At 37.9% G+C, this 20,598-nt stretch overlaps 1 protein-coding gene across 1 annotated transcript in view; it reads right to left on the reverse strand.

Moving 5' to 3' along the window:
- Nucleotides 1-20,598, reverse strand: part of pcm1 (pericentriolar material 1) — a 97,258-nt gene that overhangs the window by 17,542 nt on the left and 59,118 nt on the right. The window contains 10 exon segments of the mRNA XM_055635315.1: nt 1,372-1,506; nt 5,874-6,010; nt 7,463-7,585; nt 7,731-7,872; nt 10,363-10,497; nt 10,578-10,750; nt 13,411-13,572; nt 16,690-17,042; nt 19,300-19,477; nt 20,294-20,481. Of these exon segments, the coding sequence (XP_055491290.1) occupies nt 1,372-1,506; nt 5,874-6,010; nt 7,463-7,585; nt 7,731-7,872; nt 10,363-10,497; nt 10,578-10,750; nt 13,411-13,572; nt 16,690-17,042; nt 19,300-19,477; nt 20,294-20,481 (1,726 nt within the window).

Raw genomic sequence — 20,598 nt, forward strand, 5'->3', positions numbered from 1 at the left:
ATAACAGTACAGTAGCAGCATCACATCATGTGGATAATATAAACTGGGATAACAAATCTTTATTACATCTATAACAAAATGTTTGCCTGCTCATATAAAAAAACTCAGAAATATTAACATCTAAACACGTGTCCTGATCAACTTTATTGAAATTCTGTCTTGCTACAAGCGGAAATAAGTCTTTATCAATATTGCTGATTCTCATTTTTTTAAGTTTCCCTGCCTTTTCTATAGATTTTCTAAACGACACTACTTAGTTAGCAATTATGCCTATTTTTTAACCATACGCATTGCATTAATGCATCTATTTGAATCACATATCCTTCCTCATTTCACATTGTAATTTATGGCAAGACTTGACCAAATCACACAGAATACTTTCAGTCAACTCCTTCCCCCATTCATCCTGGAATCATTCTCGTAAACCTCTTCTGGACCCTCTCCTCAACACATCCTTCCTCAGATATGGGGCCCAAATGTGCTCACAGTACTCCAAATACGCCCTGACCAGTGCCTTATAGAGCCTCAGCATTAAGTCTGTTTTTATATTCCAGTCCTCGAGATAAATGCTAGCATTGAATTTGCCTTCCTTACCCACGATTAAACTTGCAAATGAACTTTTTGGGAGTCCTGCACCAACATTCCCAAGTCCCTTTCACCATCAATCACTGGATTCTCTCTCCATTTAGAAAATAATTTATGCCATTATTCTTATTAGCCAAATGCATGACTCTGCACCTTGTTATAGTGAATTTCATCTGCCACATCATTGCCCACTCTCTTAACCTGTCAATCTTTGCCAGCTCCTCCCTCATGCCTCGGTAGTCCTCTTTGCTCAGGTGTTAAACGACACCCATACCTTCTCTCCAGAGATGCTGCCTGTCCCGCTGAGTTACTTCAGCTTTTAGTGTCTATGTTCGGTTTAAACCAGCATCTGCAGTATCTTCTTACACGACATATCCAATTTCACCTCCCTTTCAAATAGGTTAAATCTTATCATATTGAAGCAATTCATAGTTGAGGCAGGTACAATACATGGGTAGGGAAGGTTTAGAAGGATATGGTCAAATGCAGGCAAATGGGACTTGCTTAGATGGGGAACCTATGCAACTGGTGCGCTACATTGCTGAGAACTATATTCTGGACTATGTATTTGCTCTTCCTATTGTACTTGAGTTTGACGATGTATAATATTATCTGATTGGGTAGCATGCAAAACAAACTGTACACGTGACATAACAATAAACCTAAAACTATGTTGGAATGGAGAAATTGTGCCAAAGGGCCTGTTTTGATGCTGTACGATTCTCCAAACACCCAATTAACATACACATGTATAAAAATAAACAAAAAATTCAGTACAGTACAAACCTGAAGTATGGCACCAAGCTGTTTATGAAAGAACTTGACAAATTCCTTGCTTTCATCATTCTGTTGTGTAAGTGCCAACACCATGCAGCCAATAGTAGTCAGTAACTGTAGGGAGCACACATCATCCATGTGTTCCTAAAAGAATCAACCAAACGTAGAACATATTTTTATACTTTTGATAAATAGGTTCATGCATAGTTCAGCTGCAACTGGCGATTCATTCTTTTCCCTTCTAACCCATTATCTTCTTCCATATCACTCCATTCTGCCTATGAAGGCAAAAAATAAGTAATTAACCTTTTGTAGATGTTCTTTTTTCCCCATCCAAGCTGACAAAAAAACCTGCTGTTTATGTAGTTTTCCTCTTAAAATATGTACTCCCTTCCTGTCCCACTGTGCACTGTCCACTTCTGTTCACAACCACATTGGTTTATTCTGGTCAACTTTTTAACCAGCAAAAATTAACTTTCTAGAATCAGACGTTACATGGTCAAGTCCACAGGAGCAGCTCAATTTCAAGGAATTAAGAAACTGCCGTCAAAGCAATTTATATTTGTTTCTTCAGCATCTTTGTCAGTCTATTGGAATATCTGAGATAATTGAGAAAAGAGTAATTCAAAGAAGAAAGAGATTTAAGGCAAGAGAGAGCAGCATGATAATGCTGGCTCCAAGTAATAATGTTTGGAGATGAAGTGCAGGCTATGACAGGTTGCTAACTTGTTGATATTGTTAATATTATGAAAAAATTACAATCCGTTTTTCCAATGTGAATGATTCATTCTGCGAGTGATAATTGAAAGAAGGAAATGTCAAATTCTGAAAGAAGAAATTGAATCAAACCACAGAGAGTAAGGGAATTATCTAAATGAAGTGAGTTTACAATTTACGTAGACGCATGACAGCCAGATAAAAGTGAAGAGTCATTGTTTGGTGGCAGAACTAAAGTGCTTAATGTGGCCTAAGAAAGTTAAACAAGAGCACTGGAAGAGTTGTAAAAATTAGCAAATGACAAAGTTGCTAGAGTATAACTTAGCAATAAGTAGATAAAAATAGTTTGGACTTCAACAAGTACATAATAAGAAAGTGCAGCTCAAGTAAACATGGATCCCTTGGTGGCAGAAGCTGGAAACATCAAAATAGAGGAAGAAGAAATAACAATAAATTTGAAATAAAAACGTGCCAGAAAAGTGATTGTAATAAATCACTTCTAAGGTAAATAGTATATCAGGGTAAAAACTGAAATGAGTAGGGTTAAAAATGCCCAAACAATCTTAATATGGCAAAAGATAGAAAATCTAACTGTCAATAATTGATGAAAATAGTAAACTACAGATCAATTAGCTAAGGCCCCAGAACACAGAATCAAGAACCATGTTGTGTTTGCCTGATCATGAGGCTTTGAAATAATAAATAATGATTGTCATTCTAATTTTTTTGAGATCTAGGAGAGAGGATACGGAACCTTAGTAGATGTAGGCAAAAATGCTGAAGAAACTCAGCGTCTATGGAGCGAAGGAAATAGGCAACGTTTCGGGCCAAAACCCTTCTTCAGACTCCTTAGTAGATGTTGTTCCTTTAGATTTGCAAAAGGCAGTAAATAAGACATTGTACAGCTTTCCAAAACAAAAGGGTTTACTATTCCATGGCCAGATGATTGGTGAAATATTGGTAAACTGTGAGTGGGGCTAAAAGGGTCATTTTCAAGCAGGCAGCCTGTTTCTGGACAACTTCATAAGGATTACTGCTGAAGCAACAGCTAACCTTAAACCTTTAATATTGACACATTGATGAGGGGGGCTGGTATAATCTATTTTCTGGTAGCACTTGTCAGGATGGGAAATTAAGCTGAGAGCACAGAGAATACAAAAAAAAAGGGAAATTAAGCGGGCAAGAAAGTGGGAGCTGAAAAAATATTGTGTGGAAATATAAAATTTTCCATAGGAATATTTTTTTGAATTGTTTCTATTCAAGAAGGATTTACCCAACAATCAGCGCCAGGTGAGATTAGCTGGTCATTTAGGTAATTGAGTTATTTTCCTGAGTTGAACAATGAACTTCCAGCAACCAGCCTCCTCTCAGGAGTGTGTTTCTGGGAGCAATTCTGCACACTAAGGTAGCTTGCCTATCATTAGAAAATCAAGCCTCCTGCAGTGCCTTCCATAATGTTAGGGACAAAGACCCATCATTTATTTGCCTCTGTACTCCACAATTTGTGATTTGTAATATTTTTTAAAAATCACATGAGATTAAAGTGCACAGCCTCAGATTTTAATAAAGGCAATTTTTATACATTTTAGAAATGACAGCAGTGTTTATACATAGTCACCCCATTTCAGGGCACCATAATGTTTGGGGCACAGCAAAGTCATGTAAATGAAAGTAGTCATGTTTAGTATTTTGTTGCATATCCTTTGTATGCAACGTCTGCTTGAAGTCTGCGATTCATGGACATCACCAGTTGCTGGGTGTCTTCTCTGGTGATGCTCTGTCAGGCCTGTACTGCAGCCATCTTTAGCTTATGCTTGTTTTGGGGGCTAGTCTCCTTCAGTTTTCTCTTCAGCTTATAAAAGGCATGCTCAATTGGGTTCAGATCGGGTGATTGACTTGGCCACTCAAGAATTGACAATTTTTTAGCTTCAAAAAGCTCCAAACATTCTTGCTTTAGCAGTATGTTTGGAATCATTGGTTACACAAAAAAGCTGGAGAAACTCAGCGGGTGCAGCAGCATCTATGGAGCGAAGGAAATAGGCAACGTTTCGGGCCGAAACCCTTCTTCAGACCGTTTGGAATCATTGTTTTGGAATCAGATGTTTGGAATCATTGTCTTGCTGTAGAATGAACCGCCGGCTTGTGAGTTTTGAGGCATTTGTTTGAAAATTAGCAGATAGGATGTGTCTATACACTTCAGAATTCATTATGCTACTACCATCAACAGTTGTATCATCAAAGAAGATAATTGAGCGAGTACCTTCAGCAGCCATACATGCCCAGGCAATAACATCCTCACCACCGTGTTTCACAAATGAGGTGGTGTGTTTTGGATCTTGGGCATTTCCTTCTCTTCTCCATACTTTGCTCTTGCCATCACTCTGATATAAGTTAATCTTCGTATCATCTGTCCACAAAATCTTTTTCCAGAACTGTGGTTGCTCTTCTAAGTACTTCTTAGCAAACTGTAACCTGGCCATCCTATTTTTGCGGCTAACCAGTGGTTTGCATCTTGCAGTGTAGTCTCTGTATTTCTGTTCATGAAGTCTTCTGCGGACAGTGGTCATTGATAAATCCACACCCGATTCCAGAAGAGTGTTTCTGATCTGTTTGACAGGCGTTGGGGGATTTTTTATTAATTATAGAGAGAATTCTTCTGTCATCAGTTGTGGAGGTCTTCCTTGGCCTGCCAGTCCCTTTGCTTTTAATAAATTCCAACTCAGTATCCTGTCCCTTTGCTTTTAATAAATTCGCCAGTGCTCTCTTTCTTCTTAATGATGTTCCAAACAGTTGATTTTGGTAAGCCTAAGATTTGGCTGATGTCTCTAACAGTTTTATTCTTGTTTCTCAGTCTCATAATAGCTTGTTTGACTTTCATTTGCACAACTTTGGTCCTCATGTCGATAAACAGCAATAAAAGTTTCCAAAGGTGATGGAAAGACTGGAGAAAAGACGAGGTGCTGCAAGCTCTCTTACACCTGCATTAAGGAGGCATTTAAACACTCCTGAACAATTATAAAGGCCTGTGAAGCCATGTGTTCCAAACATATGGTGCCCTGAAATGGTGGGGGGGGGGACAGGACTATGTATACACACAGCTGTAAATTCTACATGGTGAAACCAAAATGTATAAAAATCCCCTTTAATAAAATGTGTACTTCAACCACGTGTGATTTTTTTCTTACAAATCTCAAATTGTGGAGTACAGAGGCAATTAAATAAATGAGTCTTTGTCCCAAACATTATGGAGGGCACGTGCCAAATGCTCACATATATTCTCCAAAAGTGTATCACAATAGACTATATTTGAACAAAGCCTTGATCATGCATGAAGGTTAAATAAATGAACTTTTGTAAGAAATTATGCTGCATAGAAAACATAGAAAATAGGTGCAGGAGTAGGCCATTCGGCCCTTCAAGCCTGCACCGCCATTCAATATGATCATGGCTGATCATCCAACTCAGTATCCTGTTCCTGCCTTCTCTCCATACCCCCGATCCCCCCAGCCACAAGGGCCACATCTAACTCCCTCCTAAATATAGCCAACGAACTGGCCTCAACCACCTTCTGCGGCAGAGAATTCCAGAGATTCACCACTTGCATAAAATCAATACTTCTCTTGGTTAACAAATACGATATTTACAGTTATATCATTTCCAAATATGCAATTTTAAGGGTGTCATCTAAATATCTAATTTGACGAAAACAGCTTAAAAGTAAAATTGATGGTCTGTAAACAAATGAACTATTAATATCAGCTTTTTCACTGCTGACAGCAACACCTGCATCGCACCTTCAGAAATGGAATTACTTCTGTCATGATGGCCTTTATTTGCTTGTCCAGTTGTTGAGTGTCGATGCGGGGGCAATTAATGTCAGAAGCATCAGTAATGTGATCCATTACATAACTGTTTTCAGCTGCAAATCCACCTGAATTAATAATGCAAATAAAACAGCTTAGATCTGCAGTTGCAAATAAACACAGCAATACAAATTAAATAATTATTTTCAGATGATATCTGGACAAAATCTGCTTTATTTGCTTCCTGAGGTAACAACCCTGAACCAATGTTCATATAGACACGTGCAGACTGCTTGCATAATTACATCTCACCACTTTCATACTCAATCCCACACATCATCTTTAAATTGTCAGATGGCCCTACCATTAGTCTTAACTGAGCTGGGTTTCCAATTACAAGTTGTTTAGATCATTACTTCTAAATTCCATAACATTGCTGAACAGAAAATAAGTTCTGAGGAAGTAGCAGTGACCTGAAAAACTGTCTGGTTTATTTCTACAGATGCTATTTGATTGGCAGAATCCTTTCAGCAATTCTGTTTTTGTTCCTTAATGACCCCTTCGTTATACTACCTCAGCTTGTCTGCTTTGAAATGGACATTCCAACAGATTCCTGGTTCCAATCTTTATTCTTCACAAGAAGACAGAGTGCTGGAGTAGCTCAGCGGGTCAGGCAGCATCTGCAGCTGAGCTACTCTAGCATTCTGCGTCTTCTTTTGTAAACCAACATCTGCAGTTCCTCGTTTCTGCTCTTCTTTATTCTTCACAAACCTGATTCGCAGCTCCCTCCTGGAACCAAGCTTCACAAACACATATTTGTGGTTAATCACATGGACCCCTGGATTCATTCACAACTCAATTGACAAATTCACATCCTCGCAGTCTGAAGAAGGGTCTCAACCCGAAACGTCGCCTATTTCCTTCGCTCCATAGATGCTGCCTCATCCGCTGAGTTTCTCCAGCATTTTTATCTATCCTCGCATTCAAATCACTTTACCCTTTTCATTTCCACTCCACAGTCCAAAAACATCAATTAACTTTGCATTCCACCACTTCGGGCCTCTTGCATATAATTCCATCTTAATTACTCCAACATTAGCAGCTGAATTTTCAGCAGTACGTTTCTCAAACTCTGGCATTCACTCCCTTTTCCTTTGTGCTTTTTTATTTTTTATTTATTTAAAAAAAAAGACATTTTCTGCTATGGATTTGCAGAACTTGTCAAATTGCACGGTTTGTCCTCTAACTTCACAGTTGTCTTTTGGTATTGTCACCTTAGCAAGAAAGGTCAAATTGGGCTGTATAATTCCCCAAATGCTCACATGACAAGAGGTTCTCAATCTAATGTTCTAAACATTTGATTTCTAACATCAGTTCTAATAAAATGTCTTTAACTTGAAATTGTTTCACTTTCTGCAGATACTACCTAACATATTATCAACATTTATTTTTCATTCATTGGCTGAAAAAGCTTTTTTAAATTCTAGTAATTTACCAACTGTCAACTTAACTTATGAAATAAGACATTAGTGCATGACATTTTTCATTCGATATTGATTATAAATTTTTTTCCAGATTACCGTCAGCACAATCGATGGCATTGGTGCAGCCACCTGTAATTTGATTATTTTCAACATCAAATTTCATTCGTTCATACTCTTTTATCCGGGATAGAGCCTTGTCTAAGTGTATGACTGTATTACCTGTGTGCATAAAAAGCACATGTTGTAACATAGGTTCAGTGGGAAAATAATCTATTTTAGCACATATAGTTAAAACAAATATTTAAATGAAGATATTAATACAAATCTGGATAAATTTATATAAAAAGCAAGAAAATAAATGTACCTAGATCATCATTGGCAAATGGTTCTAAATTAGAGGAAGTAGACAATGAACTGGCAATATCCAAAGATTCTATGCACTCTGTATTTCCACTCTGTTGAATTTCTATAAGAGTCTGTTGCTCAATAGCCTTGTCGTATGTCTCCTACATTTTACGAGAAAGAAATGAAAGATATCCATATTGTAGCTAATAATAATAAACTTTATTTCGGACTCAAGGTCCAGACAAGGGACATTACATAAAAATGCATTGCATATTAAAAAACATAAACATAACATCATAAAGTACATATAACCACATAAAAGCATCATAAATTATATAATTAAAAAAAAACACAATACATGAATTAAAATCCAGAATAAAAAGAATGATCAATGTCCTACAACGAGCCAACGATACCAGTGTCTCCACAACTGGATTCGTAACGTGTGGTGCTAAACCTTATGTTTGACAAGGCCACAATAATTACATTTTTAGTCCTTTATCCTGCAGATGAATTTATACATATGATTTCTTAGGATAGCTTCTAAAGTACTGACTCGTGCAGCCACAAACATGTTACTAGCACTACACCATCTAGGTTTCCTTAACAGTGTTCTCATGGCATCATTATATGCCACCTTTAGTCTCTGCAAACTTGTCTTTCCATTTATGTTTCCCACATTTTCTTCTATTCATTCATGTTTTTCCCTTATTACATTTTCTGTTGATGATCTTCATTTTTTCCCAATATGTAGGTATGTTGCAAAACCTACCTGAATCGTCGTTGAAAATCTGCCCCAGCCCGTGTGTGTGATTTTGGCGCTGTTTAGAGGGGGCGGGTTTAAAACGCGATTTTTACTAGGCTGTTCCAATCGAAGATGTTCAGCCTAGTAAATCATTAACGAAAAATCGCTGAAAGACCCCGTCGCAAAAGGTATTATTAGTTTTATAGGCCTCGAATAATAGTTATAATAGTTTTAAAATCACTCTCTCAACCTCTCGCAGCCCCAGGGTTTTATAAAGCAAACAATTAAAGGGATGTACCTTATTTTTACATTAAAAGGGGCTTCTTAAGACCCCTTTATACAAAGTTTACTATAGCGAGTAGTTCATTTTGGGCTCTTTATATCCCGCAGTATTTTTCTGGGCATTTGAAGGCACAAATCCAGCGCAATGTGAACGTTCTAAACCAGCGCGTTCACAGGAACCCACTAGAAAGCCGATTTAAAATGGACTTTAATTTACAGTAATTGAACACTAAATTCTTTCCATTTGCCCTATAAATTGATGTAAATGAGATTTTAAAATCATGTTTTATTGTGAATTATTTGTGAATATTATTTGGACACTTAGGCTATTTAAAAATGTTAATCATTTATTAAGAAATGGATAGATGTTTAGATCTAGTAATTGAAGTTTGAAATTAGCTACAATTGGGTAACTAACTAATTATATGCTTTAATTTTAGGTCATCCAAGTAAGATTATTTTATATTTGTTTCAGAATGGTTCAATCTATGATAACTGAAAATTTCATTCAGTTCTCTTAATTTTTAAGAAGGTTATGGGCTTTTGACTGTCCATGATCACAGCTTTTTTGTTATGTCCATAGAAAATCGATAGGGAACATAGAAACATAGAAATTAGGTGCAGGAGTAGGCCATTCGGCCCTTCGAGCCTGCACCGCCATTCAATATGATCATGGCTGATCATCCAACTCAGTATCCCGTACCTGCCTTCTCTCCATACCCCCTGATCCCCTTAGCCACAAGGGCCACATCTAACTCCCTCTTAAATATAGCCAATGAACTGACCTCAACTACCCTCTGTGGCAAAGAGTTCCAGAGACTCACCACTCTCTGCGTGGAACAAGATGCTAATTTCCGAGTATGAAAATGGCATAACTTTTTTATTACTTGAGATATGAAAGTGAATTAGGTGTCAAATTAAACTTCTTTTTATGCTTTATCTGATGGGATAAATTGCAGACTTGATTTTTTAAATCTCAAAATTTTGTAACATTGCTACAATATGGTATCAACCGTGAACGATTTAAAGCATCTTTCCTGATTTAATCATTCCATTGCTCACGAACAAGCTTCCCATTTACAATTCTATATAAATTAAACCATCTGTTGCCTATAACCTAATTTGTACATTCTGTTTGCTCATAAATTTTCTGCTGACTGATCGAACAGATCAAATTTCCCAATCCTATTTTCAAACTCATCCACACCCAGGTCCTTCCACTCACTGTGCAGGTTCTGCAATCCGTAAAGATCTGTATTTCTTCAATTCGAGCCAGATACACATTTCCAATTTTAAACATTTCACTAACAATTGCATATTTTTGTGTTGAGGCTTTCAGCTCTCGAATTCTTATTTTAAATGGCAAAGCAAACAGAGATCCAGTGGTCAAGCCCAAATGAAACTACTACAGTTCATATAGATTTTTGAAAAATGTTTTCACCATCACCAAGGGGTTCAATAAAAAACACATTGCCATATAATTTTGATATCTGTAATCCAGAGCCAGATTTCTACATTTGAGCATAGAATTTGAAAAGTCCTTTCGAAACCAACACCACATCATGTTGTTTAGTTCTGTCAAACTTTGCAAAGCTGGCTCAGTACATCAGAGAAAAATACTAACCTCATCATCACTTGTGGCCAGACTTTCACTCGGAGTCAGTTCTGAATTGCATATCATCCACACAGGTGAACTCTGTGATAATGCATGCCCTCCTCCTTTACAGCTCTTCTCTGAAAGATGTTGTGTTACTACATCCTGCAATGAAAAACATTGTTTTTAGAGATAATTGGGTATTACAATCCTAATATGGGCTTCATCATTTAAATATATTGTACCTGTAAAACATAGAGAGCCCGCTGGCGAAGATAATCAGTATTAAGTAACTGAAGCTCATGGAAAAGCTCAATGAGAAAATGGGGCCTTGATTCATTCTGAGAAATTAAAGTTGCTACTTCAGAGTAGATATTATCACGTAGAGCTTCAAAAAGTGAAAAGTCACCACCAGTTTCTGCAACAAGAGTAATCAGAATTTCACTGAATTAGTTAAAAATAAATAAAAAACATTAAAGAATCTATTGTTCAAAGTTATCAGCAATATCTAATTTTGTCATTCAAATTTTGAAGTTTGAAACCAATGGTTGCTATTTTTTAAAAAAAGCAAAACAGTTAATTTTTCCCATCAATGATCTTTCATTGGAATAGTCAGTTCAGATACTTCATGCCCTATTACACATTTACAGATTTTTAAATTTCAAGATTTCCAGCAAATGCAGCATTTCTTCTCAATAGGTCTTTGGTACCCTTTAAATTCATAGAACCAAAACTATTTTTGTTCTCCCCAAACAAATAAAATCCTTTCAATAACGGTCTACTCTTGAGCTGTATGTTTAGTATTCAATGCTAATTAATAGATGTTTAGCAGTGGAGAAAGTGCACATCTTCAAACAATTCAATAACTTGAAATTACCTGATAGATTTATTGCAATAACTAGCGTTGACATAATTACATTTCCATTTGCTGAACCTTCACCGCAGTGATGTGTGGTGAGCCCATCACCACACATATTACAGAGGGTTAAGGCAGTGGCTCATTACCATGGATGATCAAGGATGGACAATAAATGTTGTTTATGTTAATGACATCCTTATCTTAGACAATTAATTATTGTTTTAATGGAGCAAGAATTAATACCAAGAATTGGCAGTATCCAATGCTGATTTTGTTACTTTCTCAAACACTTCAAGCAAAATTAGAAATCAATTTCATCTCACATTTTAAAAATGAACAGCTTGTTATAGAGAAAATAGTGCTTTCATGTGAGCTGAAATGTATCCATTGAACAAACTTATTAGGAAACAGCTTAACGACAAACAAAAACAGAACACACCACAGCCAAAAGCAGCTACATTTGTCAGTTATTTGCTTAAAAGTTAAATTACCTGGTGCTTCATTGCATGCATTTCTGGTAGATTTGAGCAGTGCTCCCCTTGTGTGTGCTGTAGGAAAGGGGGACAGACAGGTAGTAATTTATACTAAATACCATGTACTTAATGGAAAAAGTACTGCAGTGCAGAAAGAGATGTAGAAGCAAAAGAAAACTAGAAACATTACATGCACACACAAAATTAACCTCAACTGTGTTCATTTTGAAAATTGTGCAGCAACAGGAAACAATGTTTTTATTATTGTTTTAGAATATTCATTAAGGAACGCTTTCCAAGTGTACCACTGGTAATACACATTTCCTACCTGCATACAAACAAGCATCTAGTAACATTCAAGCTAACCTTTCCCCCCAATTTTATAATAAGTGCCTAGTTAGTTCAATTTCATATGCACATCATGCATAAATCAGATGCCAAATTAAAATATTTCAAATTAGCTAGATACACATGTTAGTATGAAGGAAGTGCAATAAGACAACTAACTGATAACATGGCAAAATTAAAATTTGTCCTCAGTATTACCGTGACAAATATAAAATCTTAGTTAGTCTAGACAAACGTGAATAGAATCATCAGGCCGACAGAATTGACTTTTTGCATGAAAGGATAGCCACTCTCTGAAAGGAGTTACTGTTAAATATCAAATTATTGAACAGAAAAAAATTACAAATGGATATAGTTCTTTAACATTGTAATATTTAATCTATATTGCTTTTTGCAAATTAGAAGCCTAGGCTCACAAAATTCAACTAAGAGCAGCTCTGATTTCCATTTTCATTTTTAAATGCAAAGTCGTATTGCTGTCTTCCTCATCTTATATAACCATAACTCCATATTTAATTTTCCATATTTTATTCCATCTTTAATCAATTTCATTTGGCATTCTTTACTTTAGTGATACAGTAATGGAACAAGGGCCTTTAACGAGTCCACGCTGACCAGCAATCACCCATAAACTAACACTATCCTACACACAAGGGATAATTTACAAAAGCCAATTAACCCACAAACCTGTATGATTATGGAATGAGGTAGGAAACCAGACCACCCGCAGAAAACCAATGTGGTTACAGGAAGAACATACAGACACAGCACCCGAGGTCAGAATCAAATCCTAGTCTCTGGCTCTGTAAGGCTGCAACTCTACACCTGTGCCACTATGCCGCCCCAATCGTGCCTTAAAAAATGGTCTCCAACTTTTGGCTTAAAATAAACAGGAAATGAAATCCAAACAAAAGCAGCACCAGCTCCATTTTATGAATTTTCTTTTGATAGAATATTCTTTGCTGGTGTACTTAACTTGGGGGACTGTAACTTAACTGGATGCAAATTTGAATTCACAGGTTCCATATGGCCACTTCTCATCCCAACAGTGTAATATTTGGACGCATGAAGTGAACGGCAAAAGGGAAAGGAAAATCATAAGGGTATTACCACTTTTCAAATTAAATTAATCTGTTAATTAATATCCTTGTTTCATTGGGGGGAAGGGGAAACAAACTAGAGGGTCTCATGACACGTAATAAAATGAATTTTTAAACTGGGAACACTGAACAAAACTGATCATTTTTAATATGTCATAATATGTCATAATCATTAAAAATATCACCAAGAGTTTCATTTTACTATATACACGAGAAAATGGTTTACACAGATAGGGAATATAGAAATATGAATAAAAGAAACATGAACCATACCAGATGTCCTATCATAATAACATACCAGAGGAGAGATCACCTGATTTCTTTTGTTTTGACTTTTCTTGCAATTCATCTTTGGTTGTACTCGAGGTTTTAGATTTCAAAATCTCTTCTGTCTGTGTGGAGTGACAAACTTTTTCTCTGCAACAATCACTAGCACTGGAAATGCTTGCAGATTCAAAACCTAACAGAAAAATGCTCTCGTTTAACAATGAAAGGCAACGTGTGTTTTTTAAGACATAAATGGCACAATATAGTATTTTTTATAGAATTTGGGCTCAGTAATTTATGCCTTTTGAAATTTAGTTTTGGTGGTGTTTAATAGGACTGTGCAACTATCAGTGGTATTTTTCTCTTTATGGGATAATTAGGTTGCTGTCAACATCCATAATATGGAATTTCTGTAGCTAAAATCTGCAAGTGAATTTGATGTTGACCTAATTATAAAACACTAATTTTTACATAAATATTTGCAAAGCTTGACTCTTCTCATTTCATAAAACTATTTTGCACTGCATCAATGTTCGTCTTAAAACAAACAAAAGGTAAATAACCGCTAGCTTAAGTGAATTCAGCTATTTTGTTACGTAATTTTGTTTAAATTGCTTTACTACGATGCATTTACTACGATTTGAGCTGTTTTCTTATAATAGTTATCACCAATATAAGCTAGATGTTGACACGGTGAACTACAGATGCTGGTTTACAGAAAAAAACAAAGTGCTGGAATAACACAATATAGAAATGGTGGCCGACTAGGAAAAGGGGAGATGCAGCGAGACCTGGGTGTCATGATACACCAGTCATTGAAAGTAGGCATGCAGGTGCAGCAGGCAGTGAAGAAAGCGAATGGTATGTTAGCTTTCATAGCAAAAGGATTTGAGTATAGGAGCAGGGAGATTCTACTGCAGTTGCACATGGTCTTGGTGAGACCACACCTGGAGTATTGCGTACAGTTTTGGTCTCCAAATCTGAGGAAGGACATTATTGCCATAGAGGGAGTGCAGAGAAGGTTCACCAGACTGATTCCTGGGATGTCAGGACTGTAGCAAACGTAACCCCACTGGTAAGAAAGACTGGATAGACTTGGTTTATACTCTCTAGAATTTAGGAAATTGAGAGGGGATCTTATAGAAACTTACAAAATTCTTAAGGGGTTGGACAGGCTAGATGCAGGAAGATTGCTCCCAATTGATGTTGGGGAAGTCCAGGACAAGGGGTCACAGCTTAAGGATAAGGGGGAAATCCTTTAAAACCGAGATGAGAAGAACTTTTTTCACACAGAGAGTGGTGAATCTCTGGAACTCTCTCCACAGAGGGTAGTTGAGGCCACAGGTCATTGGCTATATTTAAGATGGATGAGTTAGATGTGGCCCTTGTGGCTAAGGGGATCAGAGGGTATGGAGAGATGCTGGGAGACTGCAGGTACGGGATACTGAGTTGGGCATGATTGGCAGCCATGATCATGTGAAAATGTGGCGGTGCAGGCTCGAAGGGCCGAATGGCCTACTCCTGCACCTAATTTCTATGTTTCTATGTTTCTAACACAGCGGTCAGGCGGCATCTTTGAAGAATATGGATAAGTAATGTTTGGGTTGGGACCCTTCTTCAGACATTGCAGTAGTGGTGTGTGGGGGGGAAGCTGGAAGAGAGGTGAAGATGAATCAAAGTCTGACAAGTCATAGATACAAGTGAAGGGGGGAGGGTGTTGATTTGTGTATGCTTGGACAAAAGCCAGAGATGAAAAAGCAAAAAAATTGAGAGAAGGAAATATGACAAAGATGCGTGAGATGTGAACACAAATAAGGAATACAGGTGAAGGGGACGAGAAAAATTGGTGTACTGGGAAAAGTGGCGGTGGGGGGGGTGGTTGAGAGTGTTTACAGGTTAGATACCTAAAATTGGACAATTCAATGTTCATGCTGTTGGGTTGTAAGCTTCCTAAGATTAACTCAAGGTGCTGTTTCTCAAGTTTGCATGTGGCCTCACTTTGGCAATGGTGGACACCCAACACAGAAAGAGCAGAATGGGAAAGAGAAGGGGAGTTACAATGGTTGGCAAAGAGAGATCCAGTAGGCCATGGGTGACCGAGCACAAGTTTAGTTTAGTCTTGAGATAGAGTGTGAAAATAGCCCTTCGGCCCACCGACCAACACCCATACACTAGTTCTATCCTACACACTACAGACAATTTAGAATTGTCACTACACAATTAACCTACAAAAGTGCATGTTTTTGGACAGTGGGATAAAGTCGGAGCACATGGAGGAAAACCCACGTTGTCATGGAGAACATACAAATTCTGTACAGCCAGCACCCAAGGCAAACGATCGAGCCCAGGTCTCTGATGCTGTAAGGTAGCAGCTCTACCACTACGCAACTGTGCCACGAGTGTTCGACAAAATGGTCACTTAGTCTACGCTTGGTATGGCCGATGTAAAAGTGGCCACATCAGGAGCAACAAATGCAGCAGATGAGGTCAGAGGGGGTACATATGAACCTCTGTCTTACCTGGAAGGATTGCTGGGCTTGAATGGATATGAGGGAGGAGGTATAGGGACAGGTATCACATCTCTTGTGGTTGCTGTGGAAAGTACCTAGGGAGGAAGTGGCTTGGGTCGTGGAGAGTGGGTTCTGCAGAAAGGGATGGGGGTGGAAAGACTTGGCTTGTCGTGTGATCATGCTGAAGGCGTTGAAAAAAAGGTGTCAGAAACAGTCCATTTGAGGGTAGGGTGGAAGACAGCGGCAAAGTTAATGAAATTACCGTGTTCCACTCGGGTACAGGAGGCAGCCCTGATGCAGTCCATGTGGCGGAGAAAGAGTTGGGGGATGGTGCCAATGTATGTTTGGAACAAGGACTGTTTAATGTGACCAACAAAAGGCAGGAACTGGGAGCCATAGGAATGCTCATGGCGACACCTTTAAATTGAAGAAAGCGAGAGGAGCCCAAAGCAAGATGTTTCTTTCCTCCAGCTTACTGGATTTACATTCTCAAACAAATTAGACCACTTTCACTCTCATCTAAGATAGATGAAATATTTGACCACCTAATATAGGAAGGGGACCAATAAAGTAAACTGGCACGAAAATTACTCTTGTGAGTTAAACACATGCAAAAGATGTAAAGAATTTTATTAAAACCTAAAAGGCGTTTGACTTGGTTATTGTCCATTCTAACACATGCATGAGATTTGACTCTGCCGAAGCATATACTCGATTTTCTACTCCATAATTCAGAAAAAGATATCCATCTACTACTAACAACAAACATAGTACTTATGAAACTAACAACAGCATAATACCTTCACTTATTTCTTGATGTTTCTTCTGATGAAAGGCCTTTTTACCTTTGCCTTTTGGAGTTTTGTCCTTTGATGCTAGACTGGCCTGTGCAGAGGCTTTTCTGGATTTAAATGTTTTTGTTACAGTTGTCGGATCAACTGGATCTGGCATACTACTAAAACTTTCCAAGGATTCCTCTTCAAAATTCTTCCTATTTTTCCCTGGAGTTTGTTGCTTTGGATTGTTTACACACATTTGTGATAGAGAAGTAGGTTGCTGCCCTTGTCTAGGTGATTGCATCAATCCATCTTTTGTATCATTCAACCATGCCATCTCGCTCTGCTCTCTTCCATCTCCAGCCTGTTTCTGGGCCCTATATTTAAAAAAAAGATCAACTGTTAGATTTTTTTAAACGATCCAATGTGATGTGAAAAAGGACTTAATTAACAAATTTGTAACATATATTGGCTTAAAAATTAGATCAAATTAAAGTCCATAACTAAGGAGGGATAAATACACAGGTAGATGAATAAGAATATACCAATTAGGAACAGTCACAGGCTACTCAGATCTTCCAGCCTGCTCTGCCATTTATAAAAACATGACTGTACCAATTGTCTGTCATACAGAACAGAAGCAGGCCCTTAAGAACACCCTGTACATGCTTCCATTAAGTACGCATATACTTACTTATCTTACTTCCCAGTACTTGGGCATAAGACTTATTTGCCTTTACATTACAATAATTCATCAATAAACAGTTATTATGAGAGAGTATCTGACTCCTCACATCCCTGGGCACTATAGTCAAGACTTCAACCACTCTCCACCCTTAAATCCACTCTAAATCTCCTCTTCTTTAAACCCACGGTCTCCGGCTTTAACTATACATCTCATCTTTGTGTACTGGAGTCTTTGTATGCCAGACTCATTGAAGTCTTCTCTGCTCCAAAGAAACCAAACTTGGTCTATCCAGTCTCTCCTCAGGGCGTTACACTCCCCATACACTCTTGACCCCCGCTTCCAAATTCTGTTCCAATTCCAATGTCTTCACTGACTCTTACAAATTTCTACGGATGCACCATGGAAAGCATCTTGTCAGGATGTAGACAATAATGCTGGCGAAAGTCAGCGGGTGAGGCAACATCCATGGAGTGACATTTCGGGTCGAGACCCTGTTCAAGACCGCAATAAATCAGAGTTGTGGATGCAGCCCAGTACATCATGTAAACCAGTTCCCCTTTGCACTCCCCCCTCCCCCCAAATAACATTTACTCGGGAAAGCAGGCAACATATTCAAGGACCCCAACCATTCTCTTACTCGTATCTCCTATCACGCATGCAGCATCTTAGCTTTTTTTTTTTTGATGTAGCTACAATATCCCAGCCAATCCATGCCCAGTGTTTGTTGGCCTTCCCCGTTAAGCCTCTTGCATTAAAATATATGCAGTTTAACCCCTCTGTTTTCTCTGTTGCTGGCCAATTCTTAGTCACATGTGTGAACAAACAAAAACGAAAAATTGTAGAATACATCTCTTGATTCTGAAAGCATTCCAGATACATTATTTTGTACTATATATGATTCATATTTCTTTTCAAAGTTTATCAAGTGAAATTTTTGTTATGCTGACGTTTGTTTAGAGGTCAAATATGGCGAGTCATGCGTGTGACCTCACACGGAAGCAATTTTTTTCATAACTCTTACAAACTCTGTGAATGTTAAAAAGCTAGAATGTTCATATCTTTAGCAGACATGCATTATAGTTCTGTAGGTAGGAAAATAGCAATGACTAAGATTAATCTCTTACGAGCCGATAAAGGGTCCGGGTCAGTGTGGTGTCCTGGAACGGGACCATGCCGCCAAAGAACTCCCTGCTTTCCACCCCTGTTGCCATCTGGTCCCCCCACACCATGTGACACACGTGCCTTTGCAATACATAGCCCTGCTGCAGCGGTGAGTCCTGCCGCCAGTCCTGTCTTCCATCCTAATATTTTGTACTGCGTTTTTCAACAGTATTGCTCTGGTTTCCCCCACAACGTTTGCAGGTTATTTTTGCCCCGAGTGTGTATATTGCTAGGACCTAAATCCCTTCGATGGACCAAAGGGCCTGTTTCCGCAACTATCTCAAACGAGTAGCACACTAGCCAAATCACTAGCAACCTGCGATGGAAACTGTTGAGATATCTGCAAATTGCACCTGCTTAATACTTCCATGTCTCTTGTGACATTGGTTCACTTTCCAAGAATAGCCCGAATCCCCTGCCTGTCCTGTCTGCTAAATTCTGTTTTTACATTAGTTTTTGCCCGAACAACATGCCCCTTTTCTACTGCCAAACCCCTGGACCATGTAGTTTAAACTCCAAAGAAAGTTCCTATTTGTTAGTGACTTCTTACTCCATATTCCCATCCCAACCCTGTCTATATCCTTATTGTCACAACATTTCTCCAATAACATTTCCATTTTTGGAAACTGCAGGTCTATGTCCTTTTTTTCACAACATTTCTCCAATAACATTTCCATTTTTGGAAACTGCAGGAATGGTTTTTTCTTTACTACCATCACCAAAAGAACACGCAGAAGCATGCATGATATTAATTTATGCAATATTTTTCAAACAATGATACATACCATTTGTTATCTTTACATTTTGGAGAGTTACTTTCAAATGGCTTTGGAAAAGCTAAGTACTCTGTTTTTCCAGAAATGCTGTGTTCATTTAAATGTGGTTGTTGATCATTGCTTTGGACACTAATATTTTGAGATGCATCACTAAACCCAGGAGGAAATATTGGATTAACATTAAAACCTATTTTTGAAGAAAAAAGAGAAATTAATTAATGAAAAAATAATTATGATGTTGCAACAAAACAAAAGATCACTCACTGACATGACAAAATATTTTGTCCAAGACAGGGGGCATTCCTCCTCTGTAACCCATCTCAGGTTTCCTCTCAGAGATGAAACAGCAGGAATTACAATACAGTAGAGGTGGATTTCTGTACAAGTAACACCCGCACATACGCTGTCTGCTGGACCAATTAGGCAAATCATGTAACGAGCAAACAGTGAAGACAGAAGGAAAATGCAGTAATTGCGGATCTCACAATTTTCCACTATTTGTCTTTGCACTTTTTGCTCGAAATCAAATAGTACAACACACAAAAATATTGGTACTCCAATTTCCAGATTAGTACCTTCAAGAATTGCTTTCATTCTTAACCTTCATGTAAGACCATTTCCACCAATGTTTTGGTCCATTCTTTGCACAGAAAGAAATCTTTGACAGTTCATTTTTTAAATTTTTTTTAACTAGCTTAGTTCAAATAAAAGCAATTACTTCTACTAATTCAAGGAGATTTTCTTCCCAGCTGTTCTCAGGCAATGGAACCATCTGGTCAATAACAAGAGCGGCCCGAAGCTACGATCTACCAGATCAGAAACCTTCGGACTACCTTTAATCGGGCTTTACCTTGCACTAAACGTTATTTCCTTTACCCTGTATCTATACACTGTGGATGACTCGATTCTAATCATGTATAGTCTTTCCACTGACTGGACAGCACGCAGCAAATTATTTTCACTGTACACATGACAATACATTAAACTATAACCAAACACTTACCATGAACAAAAGAAGAACAATTTGGAAATCTTGGAGTGTTTAGTGGGTTAAAGGATGGAGAAGGAAAGTTAAATGGTGGGAAGATTAAGTTGTTGGGGGAAGGAGGTGGAACACTACTGTCTCTTCGATTTTCTGACTTTTTGTCTTGCTGTTGTTGATGCAGAAGGTCATTCAGCATCTGTCTGAGCCTACCAGGATAAAACAAGCAAATATTCAACATTTACCCAGAAGAATGCAGTCTATACCATGATTATTTTCAAGATACATTGCCCTCCATAATTGAATATGGTGTTTATAGTGTTTAT

The sequence above is a fragment of the Leucoraja erinacea genome, chromosome 1 (assembly GCF_028641065.1).
Source record: "Leucoraja erinacea ecotype New England chromosome 1, Leri_hhj_1, whole genome shotgun sequence".
Lineage (NCBI taxonomy): Eukaryota > Metazoa > Chordata > Chondrichthyes > Rajiformes > Rajidae > Leucoraja > Leucoraja erinaceus.